Here is a 15,182-nt window from a genome sequence, read left to right as displayed (position 1 = left end):
TGCTGAACAGCAAATGTTGTTGCCTGATCGTTCCTCTGGAAGCTTTGTCTCAGAGGAGTACCCTGCTATGTGAGGTCTCAGTCTGCCCCTACTGGGGGGTGCCTCCCAGTTAGGCTACTCGGGGGTCAGGGACCCACTTGATGAGGCAGTCTGTCCGTTCTCAGATCTCAAACTCCGTGCTGGGTGAACCACTACTCTCTTCAAAGCTGTCAACAGGGACATTTAAGTCTGCAGAGGTTTCTGCTGCCTTTTATTTGGCTATGCCCTGCCCCCAGAGGTGGAGTCTACCGAGGCAGGCAGGCCTCCTTGAGCTGCGGTGGGCTCCAACCAGTTCGAGCTTCCTGGCCGCTTTGTTTACCTACTCAAGCCTCAGCAATGGCAGGCGCCCCTCCCCCAGCCTCACTACCACCTTGCAGTTTGATCTCGGACTGCTGTGCTAGCAATGAGCAAGGCTCCATGGGTGTGGGACCCTCAGAGCCAGGTGGGGGATATAATCTCCTGGTGTGCCGTTTGCTAAGATGGTTGGAAATGTGCAGTATTAGGGTGAGATTGACCCGATTTTCCAGGTGCCATCTGTCATAGCTTCCCTTGGCTAGGAAAGGGAATTCCCTGACTCTTTGTGCTTCCCAGTGAGGCGATGCCTCGCCCTGCTTCGTCTCATGCTCAGTGGGCTGCACCCACTGTCCTGCACCCACTGTCCGACAAGCCCCGGTGAGATGAACCCGGTACCTCAGTTGGAAATGCAGAAATCACCCATCTTCTGTGTCACTCACTCTGGGAACTGTAGACTAGAGCTGTTCCTATTCAACCATCTTGGAACCCATCCAAGAGGAGTGGTGGTTTTAATAACTGATACCTATGCCTCTTTCCCTAACATCCATTTTTTTTTTTTTTTTTGAGATGGGGTCTTGCTCTGTCACCTAGGTAAGAGTGCAGTGGAGAGATAATAACTCACTTGTAGCCTCAAACTCTTCGGCTCCAGTGATCCTCCTGCCTCAGCCTCACAAAGTGCTGAGATTACAGGAGTGAACCACTGCATCAAGTCTCAAAAATTTTATTGTTATTGAATATTTCTATTCAATTTAAAATGTTTCTTCAAATGCGAAATTAGCATTATTTAATTGGCAGGCAATTGACATTGTGTATCCATTTTTCCACAAAATATATAAAGTAAGGTTGAAATACAACCAGGCTTTTTCTCTGTAATAATTCTTACTTTGAGGAGTCCCATTTTGCCTTGTTTGTGTTCTTGCTTATATGTTCCATTATTTTATGTGTATTTCTGTGCCAGAGAAACAATACATCTTTCTTCTCAAGAAGTAACCATTACTTTTCTTTTTTTTTTAAATAGTTTGACCTGACACTGGTTTAAATGCCTAGCAAACTTATTTTTTAATAAGCATCTTTTCCTTTTGACAAGTTTATTTTTAATTATTTCCATGTGTAGTATGTTGGCTAATTCTTTATCTAGAATAGCATATTTTCATAGGTTTCTCTAAAACCCTACATGACTTGAAACCAAATTTGGGTCAAGGATAAGGAATAGAGATTAGGCAAAGTAGAATTCAAAGCTTTATGTCTAAATGACTAAGAAGTAGAAATCAGGTGAATTGCTGTAGATTACTGACGTCCCTGACATCTTTTCAAGCATTCCATTAAGTCAAAACATGTTACATATTGACCCTAAGTCACCATTTGTCTTTCCCCTCTCCTATATCTTCTCCAGAACCTAAATAACTTATGAGTATATCATTGTGTTTAGAAAATAGCTGCTTTAATTTCAATAGTGGTAACTATTGATAGATATAATTCATGAAAAATATTTTGGGGTCCTTAATATTTTAAGATTATAAAGGAATTCTGTGAAGAAAAAAGTGAAAGCCACTGCTCTAGAGAATAAAATGTAGAACCAAGATAAGATTGCTTGCTGAGAATGAGAAATCTGCATTTTAGTATAAAATTCGCAAATTCACTTATCAAGCCTACATAATTAAGAATACACATAATTATACACCATACCTACCATTGGTACTGAGGTTGGACTTTACATTTTCTCATATACTTGGAATTTTTAGCAGCCAATTGTAATTAGAGTCCATATTTATTAGAGTCCATACACACGCAGTCTCCTAAATACCAACAGATCAAGTCTTTAAATCATCTGTGTCTTCAACCTTACAGAACCAAGTCCACCCTTGACTCCAAAGAGATGAAGACTTAACACATGAACCCTGTTAAAAATCCCACTGGCCGTGAAACTTTTTTGACCCATGGCTGCAGAACAGTATTGGAGATAAGTTCAGGCAGAGAACAGAGGTAATTTCTTACTTTTTCAGGCATTCCACTTGATCACAGAATAACACTTTTCTTAAGTGTTGAAACAGAAAGTTATGTGAAATGAGGCAAATCATGGATTTAGGACAAAGGAGAAAGTCCTTCAGTTAACCAGAAAATACAAGGACTACTTGACCAAACAAAATCCAGGACTTTCTATTGTAATCATTCTAATTTTTAATAAACTGATAGCTATTTAAGAACCCTAGTGTCAGTAGGCCCAATTCAATAAATATTAAAGAGTTATACAAAACCTAGTCCTTGATTACAATGACAGCCATACAGACAAGATGGCCCATTTTTTCATGACTCTGTTATAGTACAGACAACTGCTTGGCTAGGAGGATGGATTCCCTGCTATCTCTGATTCCTCTGGAATCTGTTGCTATGTAAGCAAAGAATGAAGTCTAGAATTTGAAAGTCAAGATAGTACAATTTTATTCTTCAATGTTAGAAATAACTAACTTACACTACTTATAATGTTTAGGCAAACATAAAAAATATTATGCTTACCTCTTCATTGTCTTTATTTTCAAAGACAACTAAGTAACTTTTCATCACCACTGAGGGAGAATAGATTGTTAGAAGTGCAGAGGGACACATTTAGCACCCCCTCTCATTTTAAAGGGGTTAGTGGAATACCTCCTCCTTCATTTCTGTTCTGCACAAGTGTGTGGCTCATGCATAACTTGACTCTGTCAGAGCCTGCCAGCAGGTATGTTAGACAACATAATGCATGGGTACTAGAATCAGAGAAGTGGGTTTAGAAGTTCATCCTCCAGAGGCAGTGATATGGTTTGGCTGTGGCCCTACCCAGATCTCATCTTGAATTATATTTCCATATCCCCACGTGTTGTGGGAGAGACCTGGTGGGAGGTAATTGAATCAAGGGGGCAGTCCTTCCATGCTATTCTCACAATAGTGAGTACGTTCTCACGAGATCTGAGGGTTTTATAAGGGGTTGTCCCCTTTGCTCGGTTCTCATTCTTCTTCTCCCTACCACCATGTGAAGAAGGACATGTTGACTTCTGTTTCTGCCGTGATGTAAGTTTCCTGAGGCCTCTTCAGCCAGGCTGAAATGTGAGTCAATTAAATCTCTTTCCTTTATAAATTACCTATCTTGGGCAGTTCTTTATGGCAGTATGAAAACAAACTAATACAGGCAGAATGGCTTAGTGATTAACAGCACCATCTCTGGAACCAGAATGCCACAGTCTTAAAAACCAATTCCTTCACTTCTTATAGCACTGAGACATTGAATCTCTCTGATTTTTAATTGTCCCACCTATAAAATAGGAACAGTAAGAGTATATTCCTCACAGATTTTCTGAGGAGGTGAAAAGTGTTAACATTTATAAAGTGCTTAGAACAGTGGCTGGCACATAGCAGGTGTACTATTCATGGGATAAATTTCAACCCTCTTTCAAGAGGCCCTGATATAGGCAGATTTGGATTATGTTATTGCTCTGGCTCTGCTACTCACGAGTTTTGTGACCTTGGGCAGCATTTAACCCCTCTCTCCTCTATTTGAACATTAGATTCAATATAAGAGTCCTCACATCGGAGGTTGCAGTGAACCAAGATCGTGTCATTACATTCCATGCTGGGTGACCGAGTGAGATCTTTTCTCAAAAAACAAACAAACAAAAACAAACACACAAACAAACAAAAAAGTCCTTACCTCATATGGTTATTGTCAGGATGAAACGTGTTAACACATATGAAATAACTTAATAGGGCCTAGCATGTAGAAAGTCTTAAGAAATATTAACTGTTTTGCCATAATTAAAAGTGATGATCTCACACTTTACCACAATTTACCCAGTTTTGCCCATTAACTTGATGCATATCACTTCTAACCTTTTCAGACATCTTGCCGGCTCTGTCTTGTTTCCTACTAAGCATTTGCAACTGCATGACTGGCCTAGCACCACAGTTCAACCCATAGAAAATTGAACTTTTCATTATCCCCAGCAAATGTCAGTGTCCCCTAGGGACTTCATTGTAGTTGGGAGTGGCACCACTGTCTTTCTCCAAACTCAAATAACATATCGTTATTTTCCTTATAGTACTAATCTCTTGTTCTTACTTGTATTTAATTCTATTTCATTCTTTTGGCAAAGCGTTTTTTTGTATTTAACTCCTTCAGTGACTCCTACTTGGAGAATGTACTATTTCTGTGCTATTAGAACACTTGCCAAATTGCATTCTCTGCATTCATTTTCTCATGCTCTAGTCTTATTTATTTCTACCAAGTACATCTTTAAAACATTATTTATCTCTTGAGCAACCTTGACTAGCTATGAAATTTAGTTGGGGGTATTTAGCCTGATGTATAAAATGTTCCACATGATAATCTTATCCAAGTTTTCCAGAACATCTCCTCTACTCCCTGAATATCTCTGTCCTTTGCTGTCTCTACCCTTTTTCTCATATTGTTGCCCTCACTTTAATTTTGGCATCTCCTTCTTCAAAATATTATAAGTCCCATTTCAAATTTTACTTCCTTCATTAAACATTTTCCTGACTGTCAGACAAAAGCAGGTCACTCTTTAAAATTTCATTGGCACATTTTGACACTCCTTTCACTGCCATGATTCTACCTTTTCAGAGTCAAATATTTGTTTTATCAAGACTACCACTCACTCAATATGCAAGTTGTAAGAATAAGGGGACAGTAAGTGCCTTATTCCTTTCTTGAATTTTATTCCTAGTTCTGTAAACGTTTGCTGCTAAGTCGCTTCCACAGAAAATGCATCTCTATAGCAACTGTCCTAGGCTCGCCGTTTACTTTCTTGGGCTTCTGTCTCCTGAGCAATTGACATGTGACTCAGCTCTTGCCAGCTTTTATCACTTATAGCCAGTTGATGCTGGATCAGAATATAGATTTTGAAGACACTGAGGTCTTTATTCCTTCCATTTGTATTTATTTTTCTAGTGGTAATAAATGGATCGAAAGAATAAGTTTCAAGTGTGCTATAATCTATAAAAATAAAATATATGTTCCTTGTGGACACAGACTTTGCCTCATTTTAGTTTTGTACAGAACTTGCATAGGAATTAATAAGATCTTATTACACAAGATATTATTTGATTTGTTTTGGAACTAATATCATTTTTAAAATATAGATATTAAGTTTATTTCACAACATCATATAACGGTTTGTACTGTTCCATTATTTATAGCAGTTGATTAATCAGTTCAAGACCATGGTCATTTTATCCAGTATTTAATTGAGTTAAATATGTTTTTAAATATTATTTAAAACTGATCAGATCAAAACTTTAATAATATATAGTAAAAAATATTCTAGTAATTTTGTTTCTTTTTCTTTTGTGTTCTTCTACATAATAGCATTTTTCTATAAAGGTCACATTGCTTTCCTATTAGAGGAAATTTGCATACTGACCCTATCTTACCCCTTTTTCATTTATTAGTGAACAGTTGGTATGCAAAATCTAAATAAATAACACAAAACTGACCTTCTTTCAGATAATTTCAAATGTTAAAAATTAAAGCATCATTCCATTATATTGCACTAGAATTAACTCAGACTTAAAATTACTTCCACATTATTCCAATATGTGCTTGTAAGTTGAATGCAGAAAAGATCAAGTGATTTACACAATATAACTCAAGTCATTGTACATGTATTTGAGCTTTAGTTCAAATGTAGTATCTTCCTTTCCCCACTAATTTTATTTTATTTGTATAAGTGACAAATAAAAATTATATATATATATTTGATATACAATGTGATATTTTGATATACATATACATTATGAAATAATTACCAAAATCAAGCTAATTAACATGGCCATCACCTCACATAGTTACCAGCATTCTGTGTGTGTGTGTGTGTGTGTGTATGGTGAGAATATTTAAGATCTACTCTCTTAGAAAGTTTCAAGCATACAATATATTTGATATATATTTGGATATATACCCAGAAGTGAAATTGCTGGATCATATGGTAGCTTCTTAAATGTGTTGAGGATGACTATTGTCTAGTGGTAAAATAAATAAATAAACAAAAAAATTTTTGAGGAACCTCCATACTGCTTCCCATAATGGCAATACCAATTTACATTCCCATTCCTATCAAAAGTGAACAAGAGTTCCCTTTTCTCTTAAATCCTCACCAATACATCTCATTTGACTTTTTGATAATCACTATTCTAACAGATTTGAGATGATATCTCATTGTGGTTTTATTTCATTTCATGATAATTAATAATATAGGGCATCTTTCCACATGTCTGTTGGTCATTTGTATATGTGTTTGGAAAAGTGTCTGTTCAGGTCCTTTGCCCATGTATTTGTTTTTTTGCTATGGAGTTGTATCAATGTCTTGTATATTTTAGGTATTAACCTCCTTTGGATATATGGCTTGCAAATATTTTCTCCCATTTTATAATTTGCCTTTTCATTTTGTTCATTGTTTCCTTTGCTGTACAGAAACTTTTTAGTGTGATATAGTTCCAATTGTTTATTTTTTGCCTTTGTTGCCTACGCTTTTAGTGTCAGATTCATAAAATCATTGCCAAGACCAATGTTAAGAAGTTCTTCCCTTGTGTTTACTTTTAAAAGTGTTTCAGGTTTTACATTTAAGTCTTTAAATCCATTTTGAATTGATTTTAGGGTGGTGGAAGATAAAGGTTCACTTTCATTCTTTTGCACATAGATATCCAGTTTTCCCAACAGCATATATTGAAGAGACTATCTTTCCCCTATTGTTTATTGTTAGTACCTTTTTCAAAGATTAGTTGACCCATGTATATGCATGGGTTTATTTCTGGGCTTTTTAGAATTGTCAAAAAGGTAAAATCTAATCAATCTGCTAATAAATTGTGTGGGTAGACACTGATCTCTTTATCTAGCCTGTATGTGTGAATCCATTTACTTTAACTTTCCTAAATTCTATAAATGATTATGATTTTTGAAAGGAGCTTTAGGAGTCAGAGGAGGAGGGAAACCTGGGGGTGGGTGTTGGAGGTCACCACAGGCCTTTTCCCTAAGTAACCTTTATCAGCCTGATTATCACAGTGCAGCACTCATCATTTTCTCCACATCCTCTCTCCAAGTCGGAGAAGAGCCTGTTTTTGTCAGAAAGCTCTTATTTATGGAGACTGTAGGTGCTGAGTTTGTAGATTCAGGGATCTCGTGACTCTTAAAAACCTTTAAATATAATACTTCCTCTTTGGGAAAAGTGAAAAATTGACTGTGATTCTATGTGCCTTTTTCCTGTACTCTAGAAGATGTTGAAGATGTACCAGCTTCAAAGAAAGCTAAAGGTGAGTTTGCTGTCTTTGGATCATTTACAAGTTTTCTCTCAAAGCTATAAGGTTTTTGTCTGTCTTTTTTTTTCCTAGCTATTCTTATCTAGTCCTCAGCTTTTCTAGGCAATGTTTACATGGTAGGCTTATTTTTAAAACAAACAGCTTTTTAACATTATTTGGAAAATATACATCTTTTCACATATTAAAAACACTAGTTGGGTATTGATTTATTTACAATTATCAGATGCATTTATTGGCCAATCTATAGGAATAATACTTCAAAATCTCCAGTCCATTAATAATTACAAGAATGCCATGATTTTATTAAGAAGACTTGAGATGAGTCACCTATATTAGCAGAACCATCAGGAAGGAAGGAAGGAAAGAAGGAAGGAAGGAAAGGAAGGAAGGAGGGAAGGAAGGAAGGAAGGAAGGAAGGAAGGAAGGAAGGAAGGAAGGAAGGAAGGAAGGAAGGAAGGGAAGGCAGGACTGAACCCCTGCACTCTTCCAGCCCAAGCCAGACGACAAAAAGTCAGGAAAACCTGCAATCTCCAGATGTATGAACATAAAGTTTTTCCGGGACACAATTTCTCCATCTGTAGAGTGAGAGCTTCAGCTAACTTGATTTTTTTTCTGAAAGGTTCTTGGCTTTTTCATTAGGGCTGCTATAAAATAGGTATTATTTTTAAAAAAAACTTTTAGGTTTAGGGGTACATGTGTATGTTTGTTATGTAGGTAAACTCATGTCATGGGAGTTTGTTGTACAGATTATTTCATCACTCAGGTATTAATCCTACTATCCATTAGTTATTTTTTCTGATCCTCTTTCTCCTTCCACCCTCAACCCTTGGGTAGGCCTCAGTGTCTGTTCCTTCCATCTTTGTGTTCATGTTTTCTCATTATTTAGCTCCCACTTATAAGTGAGAACATGCTGTATATGGATTTCTTTTCCTGCATTAGTTTGCTAAGGATAATGACCTCCAGCTTTAGCCAGCAATGGGATTGCTGGGTTGAATGATAGTTCTGTTTTTAGCTCTTTGAGGAATCATCACAGTGCTTTCCACAATAGTTGAACTAATTTACACTCCCACCAACAGTCTACAAGTGTTCCCTTCTCTCTGCAAGCTCACCAACATATGCTATTTTTTGACTATTTCATAATAGCCATGCTTACCGGCGTGAGATGTTATCTTATTGTGGTTTTGATTTGCATTTCTCTAATGAGTAGTGATGTTGAGCTTTTTTTCATACGCTTGTTGATTGAATGTATGTCTTCATTTGAAAGGTACCTGTTCATGTCCTTTGACCACTTTGTGATGAGATTGTTTGCTTTTTTCTTGTAAATTTGTTTAAGTGCTTTATAGATCCTGGGTATTAGACCTTTGTCAGGTACATAGTTTGCATATAAAAAATAAGTATTTTCTCTTCCACTCCTAAATTTGTCTGCAGGCAGTAAGTATTTGCCTAAGCATTGATCTAGCCAACAAAGTATAAATTCTTTGCCAGTGCCCACAATTAACTAACAATATGGAAAATAGTGCTTTGAGAAAAGACACACAGGACGGGTACCTTATCAAATAAAAGTTGAGATTTACACTTGTATTAAGATACCTTTCTGAATACTATATTATTTATATATATATATATATATATATATATATATATATATAAAATTGTTAAGAATAGCCACCCTAATAGGTTTTTTACTCATAGATCAGTGCTTCTAAAACTTTGATGTTTATACAGATCAACTATAGGTCTCCTTAGAATTAAATGTCTGAGTTAGAACCTAAAAATCTGCATTTATGTAAATAAATCAAGTGATGCTGAAACTACTGGCATATAGATCACACTCTGAGGGGAGCAGCTCTATAACCAATTGAAAAATTGATAAGATCTATAAACCTAACTTTCAATGAAACACACACACTAACACACATATACACACAAACACACACACTCTCTCACAACTTCTAATTGTTTCAGTGTTTTATAGAAAAACCCCCAAAATCCCATTCGTGGATACCAGTTAAGAACTTCTAATCAGAAGAAAGGGATTCAAAGGAATAGTTTCAAGTTATCCAACACTATATAAATTTGCGATGTATATTACTACAGCAAAAATAAATAAATAGTCAGTGAATCAGATGTAAAAAGGGAAGAATGCAGGATACTGGGCTGCTGCTCTACTTTCATGGCAAGGATGATTATGAAAAACATATGTCTCTCCAAATTTGGAATTATTTTGACTAAATTGTTCATCTTTATCCAGATTTTACCCTTACCAAATTGTAACTCTGAGCATCAAAGATCCCTTCTCAGGAAAGAGATGCATGTCAATTATCTTCATTAGTGAATATCTGACACATCAGGGCCAGTTTTCCTATTTAAACAATTGTTTGTAGCATGCCATTTTTTTCATGGGCTCCCTTTCTCTCTCTGGCTCTTGCCTATTAAATTTGATAGTGAAAATATGAATAGAATCTGTGTACAAATCTGGAGTATACTATAAAAAGGGTAACTCCTGTTTCTTTCATAGTGTGCTTCTGTTTAGACATTCTCAGTCCCATATATATTTATATAATAGCTGTAAATGTACAAGCTGTTTACTTTTATATTTTTTATGCACTAGAAGAAACTGAAGACGTGTCTCCCACAAAGAAGCAAAAAAGTAAGTTTATAATGAGATTAAAAGTAATAAATCATTCTATATTAAAGGTGCTACATCTATGTAAAAATGTTAGAATCTCTTAAGACCAGTATTCAAAGAAAAATTTTTTTAGCATAGAAATGAAGAATAACATTAAAGTAGGTCATTTATATTTTAAAGAGAAGCGTATCACTTTTGTGTTAGGCAAGAGGCAGATAGTTGGAAGAGTTACAAGTAATGATTGAAGTGGCATTTATCGCAAATCCTTCTACATATTTCTGATCCTCAGTACTCTGGCTGAATCTATGCTTAAATGTATGTTACCTCCTGCTTTATAATAGGACAGCTGAAGTAATATGCCAAACTTTTTATATCAGGTAGAAAAAAATGAAGAAATAGGTTTTAGCAATTCAATTGCTTGGAAACTCACTTCTAAGATTCAAGATTCTTTTTGATTTTTCAAGATATATGGTATGTTCTGAATATTCAATCTTTGGGATCATTTATTTTAGAATCCAATCAATATTCATATGCAGTTACAAAACTCAATGCCCAAGTTTCTCATTACTTCGGTTCTTCCAAATTAGACATTTTAGTTCATATGGTAAAGCAATAAATTTTGAATCTACATATGCATTAAAGTCGTTGCAGAACAGAATAAAGGAAGCAATTTTTGAAATAGGTATAACTGAAGTTTGTGTCACATAATGCTTTTAAAGTAAAGAGCTAGATATTTGTCTGAAGAAATGATGTCTCTTGATTCTCCAGTGCTTTTTGGATGTATTTGTATAGGAAATTACTAAAATGTCACTTACAATAGCAAATGCCTCCTACTCTGTATTAATAGGTGATTCATTAGACAGATACTGAATGCCTACTACGTTCCAAGTACTTCTTTGGATGCTGGAACTACTGCAGTAGATAGACACATATTATAATCCTTCATATAATAAGGTTGTGAGAAATATAGGGAAATAAGCAGAGTCTTATGATACTTTTGAGTAATATTACAAAATCCATAAGAAAAAGAATTATAGGTCAATCTGGACATATTTTCATTTTATATAGCAACACTTTCCCAATTATTAACCTACTGGTAATAATTTGTGGCTATGTCACATAAACATTTGAAATCTCATATATTTTAAATAACTATTAAAATATAATTCAATGAGACAGGTGAATTGTATCAATGCCAGTTTCCTAGTTGGAATATTGTTCTGTAGTTTTACAATATGTTACCATTGAGGGAAACTAGGTGAAGATATGTGGGATCTTTCTGTATTAACTCTTACAATTATATGTGAATCTACAATTATTTCAAAGTAAAAATTTTAATTAAAAACAAAACACAAATACTTTTAGTAAAATGGTGTCAAATATTCTAACCTCAGTTGAGGGATCTGTTGCATCAAAATGATATTTGCTATCTTCATCTAACAATAAGGCAGTTCTATAGCCTGATATTCATGAGCCTTTAATTTAAGCTCTAATATTTGCAGTCATAATAATATTTTTATGAGTAACTTATTCAACATCAATTAAATAAATGTGTCAAAACAGTGTTCACTTCTGATAAGCAGCTGGAAGGCAGCCTGTCATTGATGGGCCCTTCTACTTTTAGCACTGGGTTGCCATTTCTCCTTGCGCAGGGCCGGCTTTACTACTGTCCCTCTTGTAGCCTGCCTAACCCCCAAGCTCCCATAACCTCCACAAACTTGAAGAGAGGGGAGTTGTATTATTGCTTCTGCTTGAAGATAGAAGAAAAGAGAAATCATTCCAGATGAGATGCATTGGAAAAGAGAACTAAATTCAAGATTCTTCAAACTATTGTCATCGCTGAAAACCCAGTGACCCATGGAAATGGAATCGGAATACTCCCTGGTTGCTTCTCCAGCTTCCTTTTTTCCTATCCTTTGCTTTATTTTACTTCATAAACCCCTAGTCTCATATGGATTTGGCCATCTTCCTTATCTCCCACACACCACTAGCTTTAATTATCATTCTTCTTTCCTGGCCTTCTGCAAAAATCTATGGCTGGTTGACAGAATGCAAATGGATAGGATAGAAAACACTGGAAGTTTGTAGGAGATGCTAAACTCGCCGTCTTTTACCAAAGCTGCTACCTGGGAGCACCGGCTTACTGAGTCCAGAGTCCTTACTTGCACCACACTCCCTTAACTTTCCTGTTTTGCTTTCTACTCAGAGCTGCTACCTGGCTGCTACCTTTGTTGCTAAAAAAGCAACCAAGCCACCTTAGGAAAGCTCTTGCCTCTAAAGTAAGGGCAAATAAAACTTCTAGATGTTGGCACCACCTCTCTGTGACATTATAAAACACACACACACATAGTCTGTTGCTTTGCATATTGATAAGCTCATGTTTTGAAACCTGTAACTATGTCTCTATGATTGCTATGCACATCATCAGATGTCTATATGATCAGAACTTTGACTTTCTCTGCCAGGCCATTTTTATTATCTCTTATTAAAGGCTTATTATGTACCAGGAAGAATTTTAAGAGCACATGTAACTCATTTAACTGTCATAATATTTCTGTGTGGTTTTCGTTGTTTTGATTTTATACATAAAGACTCCAAGACACAGTGAAGTTTAGTAACTTGCCAACAGCTATGGAGGCTGATGGCAGAATCTGTGACCTTATCTGCCGCACTGTACTGCCTCACTGTGTTTTTTGCTCATGTTCTGCATGTTTTAACAAACTGTCATGCTCTGTTCCTTAGGTCCCATCAGTTTCTTCCAGTGTGTCTACTTGGATGGGTACAATGGCTATGGATTTCAGTTTCCTTTCACTCCTGCAGACCGCCCTGGAGAGAGCTCTGGTCAAGCAAATTCTCCAGGACAGAAGCAACAAGGACAGTAAACACACATGTATGACCCTTACAAATGCTTTAAGATTTTAAAAATGTGATGTTTTGTCCACAATAGTTCAGGCAATTAAGAATATGCAACCCAGAGAATTTCTGTGAAAACATTTTGCTCTTTGGCCTGGTGTGGATGGAAAGGGTGGCCAAATGGATTGAGTGATAAGCAGACATGTTTAAGGGTCTAAGTCTCAAGAATCTGTTATGTGTGTTTGCTACAGTGGGAGGGAGTGCTTGTATTTATCTTATTTCCAGTCACTATAAGGTTGTACACAAACTAATTTAAAGTTTTCTTAATAATGGTATCTTTAAAATAATTGACACAGTTACAAAATGGAAGTCCTGGCTTCGGTTAGCTGTTATTTTTTTAATGACAACATAGAATGTGCTCTAAGTTTAAAAGATGCGGAAGCTTATATAAAAGTGACTCTTTTGCATCATATGGGTATCTAAACTTAATTTACCCAATAAGTTGATGCTTAATGATTTTATTTTTGTCTATTTCTATTTTAGTTGTGACTTTGCTCTAAGAATGGGTAATAGTTGTACTACAGACTGCTATAAATTTCTTGTGATACTCTTTTAGAGCTCAAAATATCTCTGAGCTTTAGACATGGTAAGTTGGAGAGTAAATGCTTGATAAATCTTTAAGATACGTCTTGAATGATAATCGGGACATTCAGTCCAGTGAAAATACACCATTCAAATAGGCAGGTCTGGTGAATCATTTGTTTAAAATATTAGCAAATGAGATGTGGAATTCTGAAATTTCTCCAGACTGTGTCTTAATAAAAATGTCACCTGGGTGAAATTTTAGATCAATCACTAAATTTGGTGAATTTAATGAAAATATAAAAAATATTTTCATTTCACTTTAATATAGTCTTTCTGTGAAGTGAAATGTTTTTCTTTCTCATAATGGCAAAATATGAATGCCATCGAAGTTTAAGGAATTCATTTTAGCCTTAAATGCCTTCATGAGATGTCTTACTTGTATTTTAGGTAACTGGTCATCAGTGCCAATGACATGGATAACAATTTTTAATCTACTTGACAGTGCATCACTGGGAATGACTGTTACGTTTTTGTCATATTCCTAGTAATATAAATACTCGTGTTCTTTACTACATTGTTTTTGTCGACTCTAAAAGTCATGCCTCTGTGACCTTTATCATGTTTACAATTGCAACTGAACTTATGACAAATTAACTCAGGAAATAAATTGAGTTATCCTTTCTAGCATTGCAATTATCATCAGCAAGGCCTGAGATAGCCAGAGCCAATACTAGCCAAGTGATTTATTTTCAAGAATTGCCACTAACTAAGGTTCTTTAGGACCAAGATATAAAACAGTTTCACTAAAAATCATTAGGCTAGGTATCAGTAATACATTCATTACTAATAATGGATTTTTGGAGACTTTTGTGAAAGAAGTTTGTCTCCGCCAGAAGCTGGTGGACCTCATTCATTACCACAAAACCAGTGTTACATGAACCAGATTAATGACTCTCTTTATGGGGAATGTGGGACATCCTGGAAGTGTATAATTTCAGGAATGACCAGACAGTACCATCTTGCAAAGCCCCTTCAGATGACAATCTAAACTTGTGGGTAGGAGAGTGCATAAAGTTTATTGCTCAACTGCTCCTCCAGCCTGCTCAATTTACTGAGTAAAAAAATAGCAAATATGATAGATGTTTTAGATTTCATAGAACAGAATGGTTTGTCTATTAATTCTTTCATTCAATGACTATTTATTGAATACCTACTCTTTTAGGGCACTGTGTTAGGTGCTGTATTGTATAAGAAAAATAATAAATTAGATTCCCAGTGCTATTCTGACATAGTGAATGACCTTCAAAAATTTACTAAACATACTATGTTTGTTTCTCCATGAGTAAAATAGGGATATAGGGACAAGCAGTCTAATATCTCATAGAAATACCATGGAGACAAATAAAATATTTTAATATAAATATGATATTAAAGTAAATTTCTGAAGTAATACTTTTGGATATGGCACTAATTTTTCCTC

General features: G+C 35.6%; 1 protein-coding gene across 1 annotated transcript in view; it reads left to right on the top strand.

Moving 5' to 3' along the window:
• Positions 1 to 13,872, top strand: part of TRDN (triadin) — a 401,037-nt gene extending 387,165 nt beyond the window's left edge. The window contains exons 39-41 of the mRNA XM_012506168.2: positions 7,591 to 7,629; positions 10,247 to 10,285; positions 13,007 to 13,872. Of these exons, the coding sequence (XP_012361622.2) occupies positions 7,591 to 7,629; positions 10,247 to 10,285; positions 13,007 to 13,146 (218 nt within the window). The 3' untranslated portion in view covers positions 13,147 to 13,872. The remainder of the gene's footprint in view (positions 1 to 7,590; positions 7,630 to 10,246; positions 10,286 to 13,006) is intronic.
• The last annotated feature ends 1,310 nt before the right edge of the window (positions 13,873 to 15,182 follow it).

The sequence above is a fragment of the Nomascus leucogenys genome, chromosome 3 (assembly GCF_006542625.1).
Source record: "Nomascus leucogenys isolate Asia chromosome 3, Asia_NLE_v1, whole genome shotgun sequence".
NCBI classification, from domain to species: domain Eukaryota; kingdom Metazoa; phylum Chordata; class Mammalia; order Primates; family Hylobatidae; genus Nomascus; species Nomascus leucogenys.
Note: the sequence above shows the minus strand (reverse complement) of the source record. Positions and strands in the feature narration are given on the sequence as shown.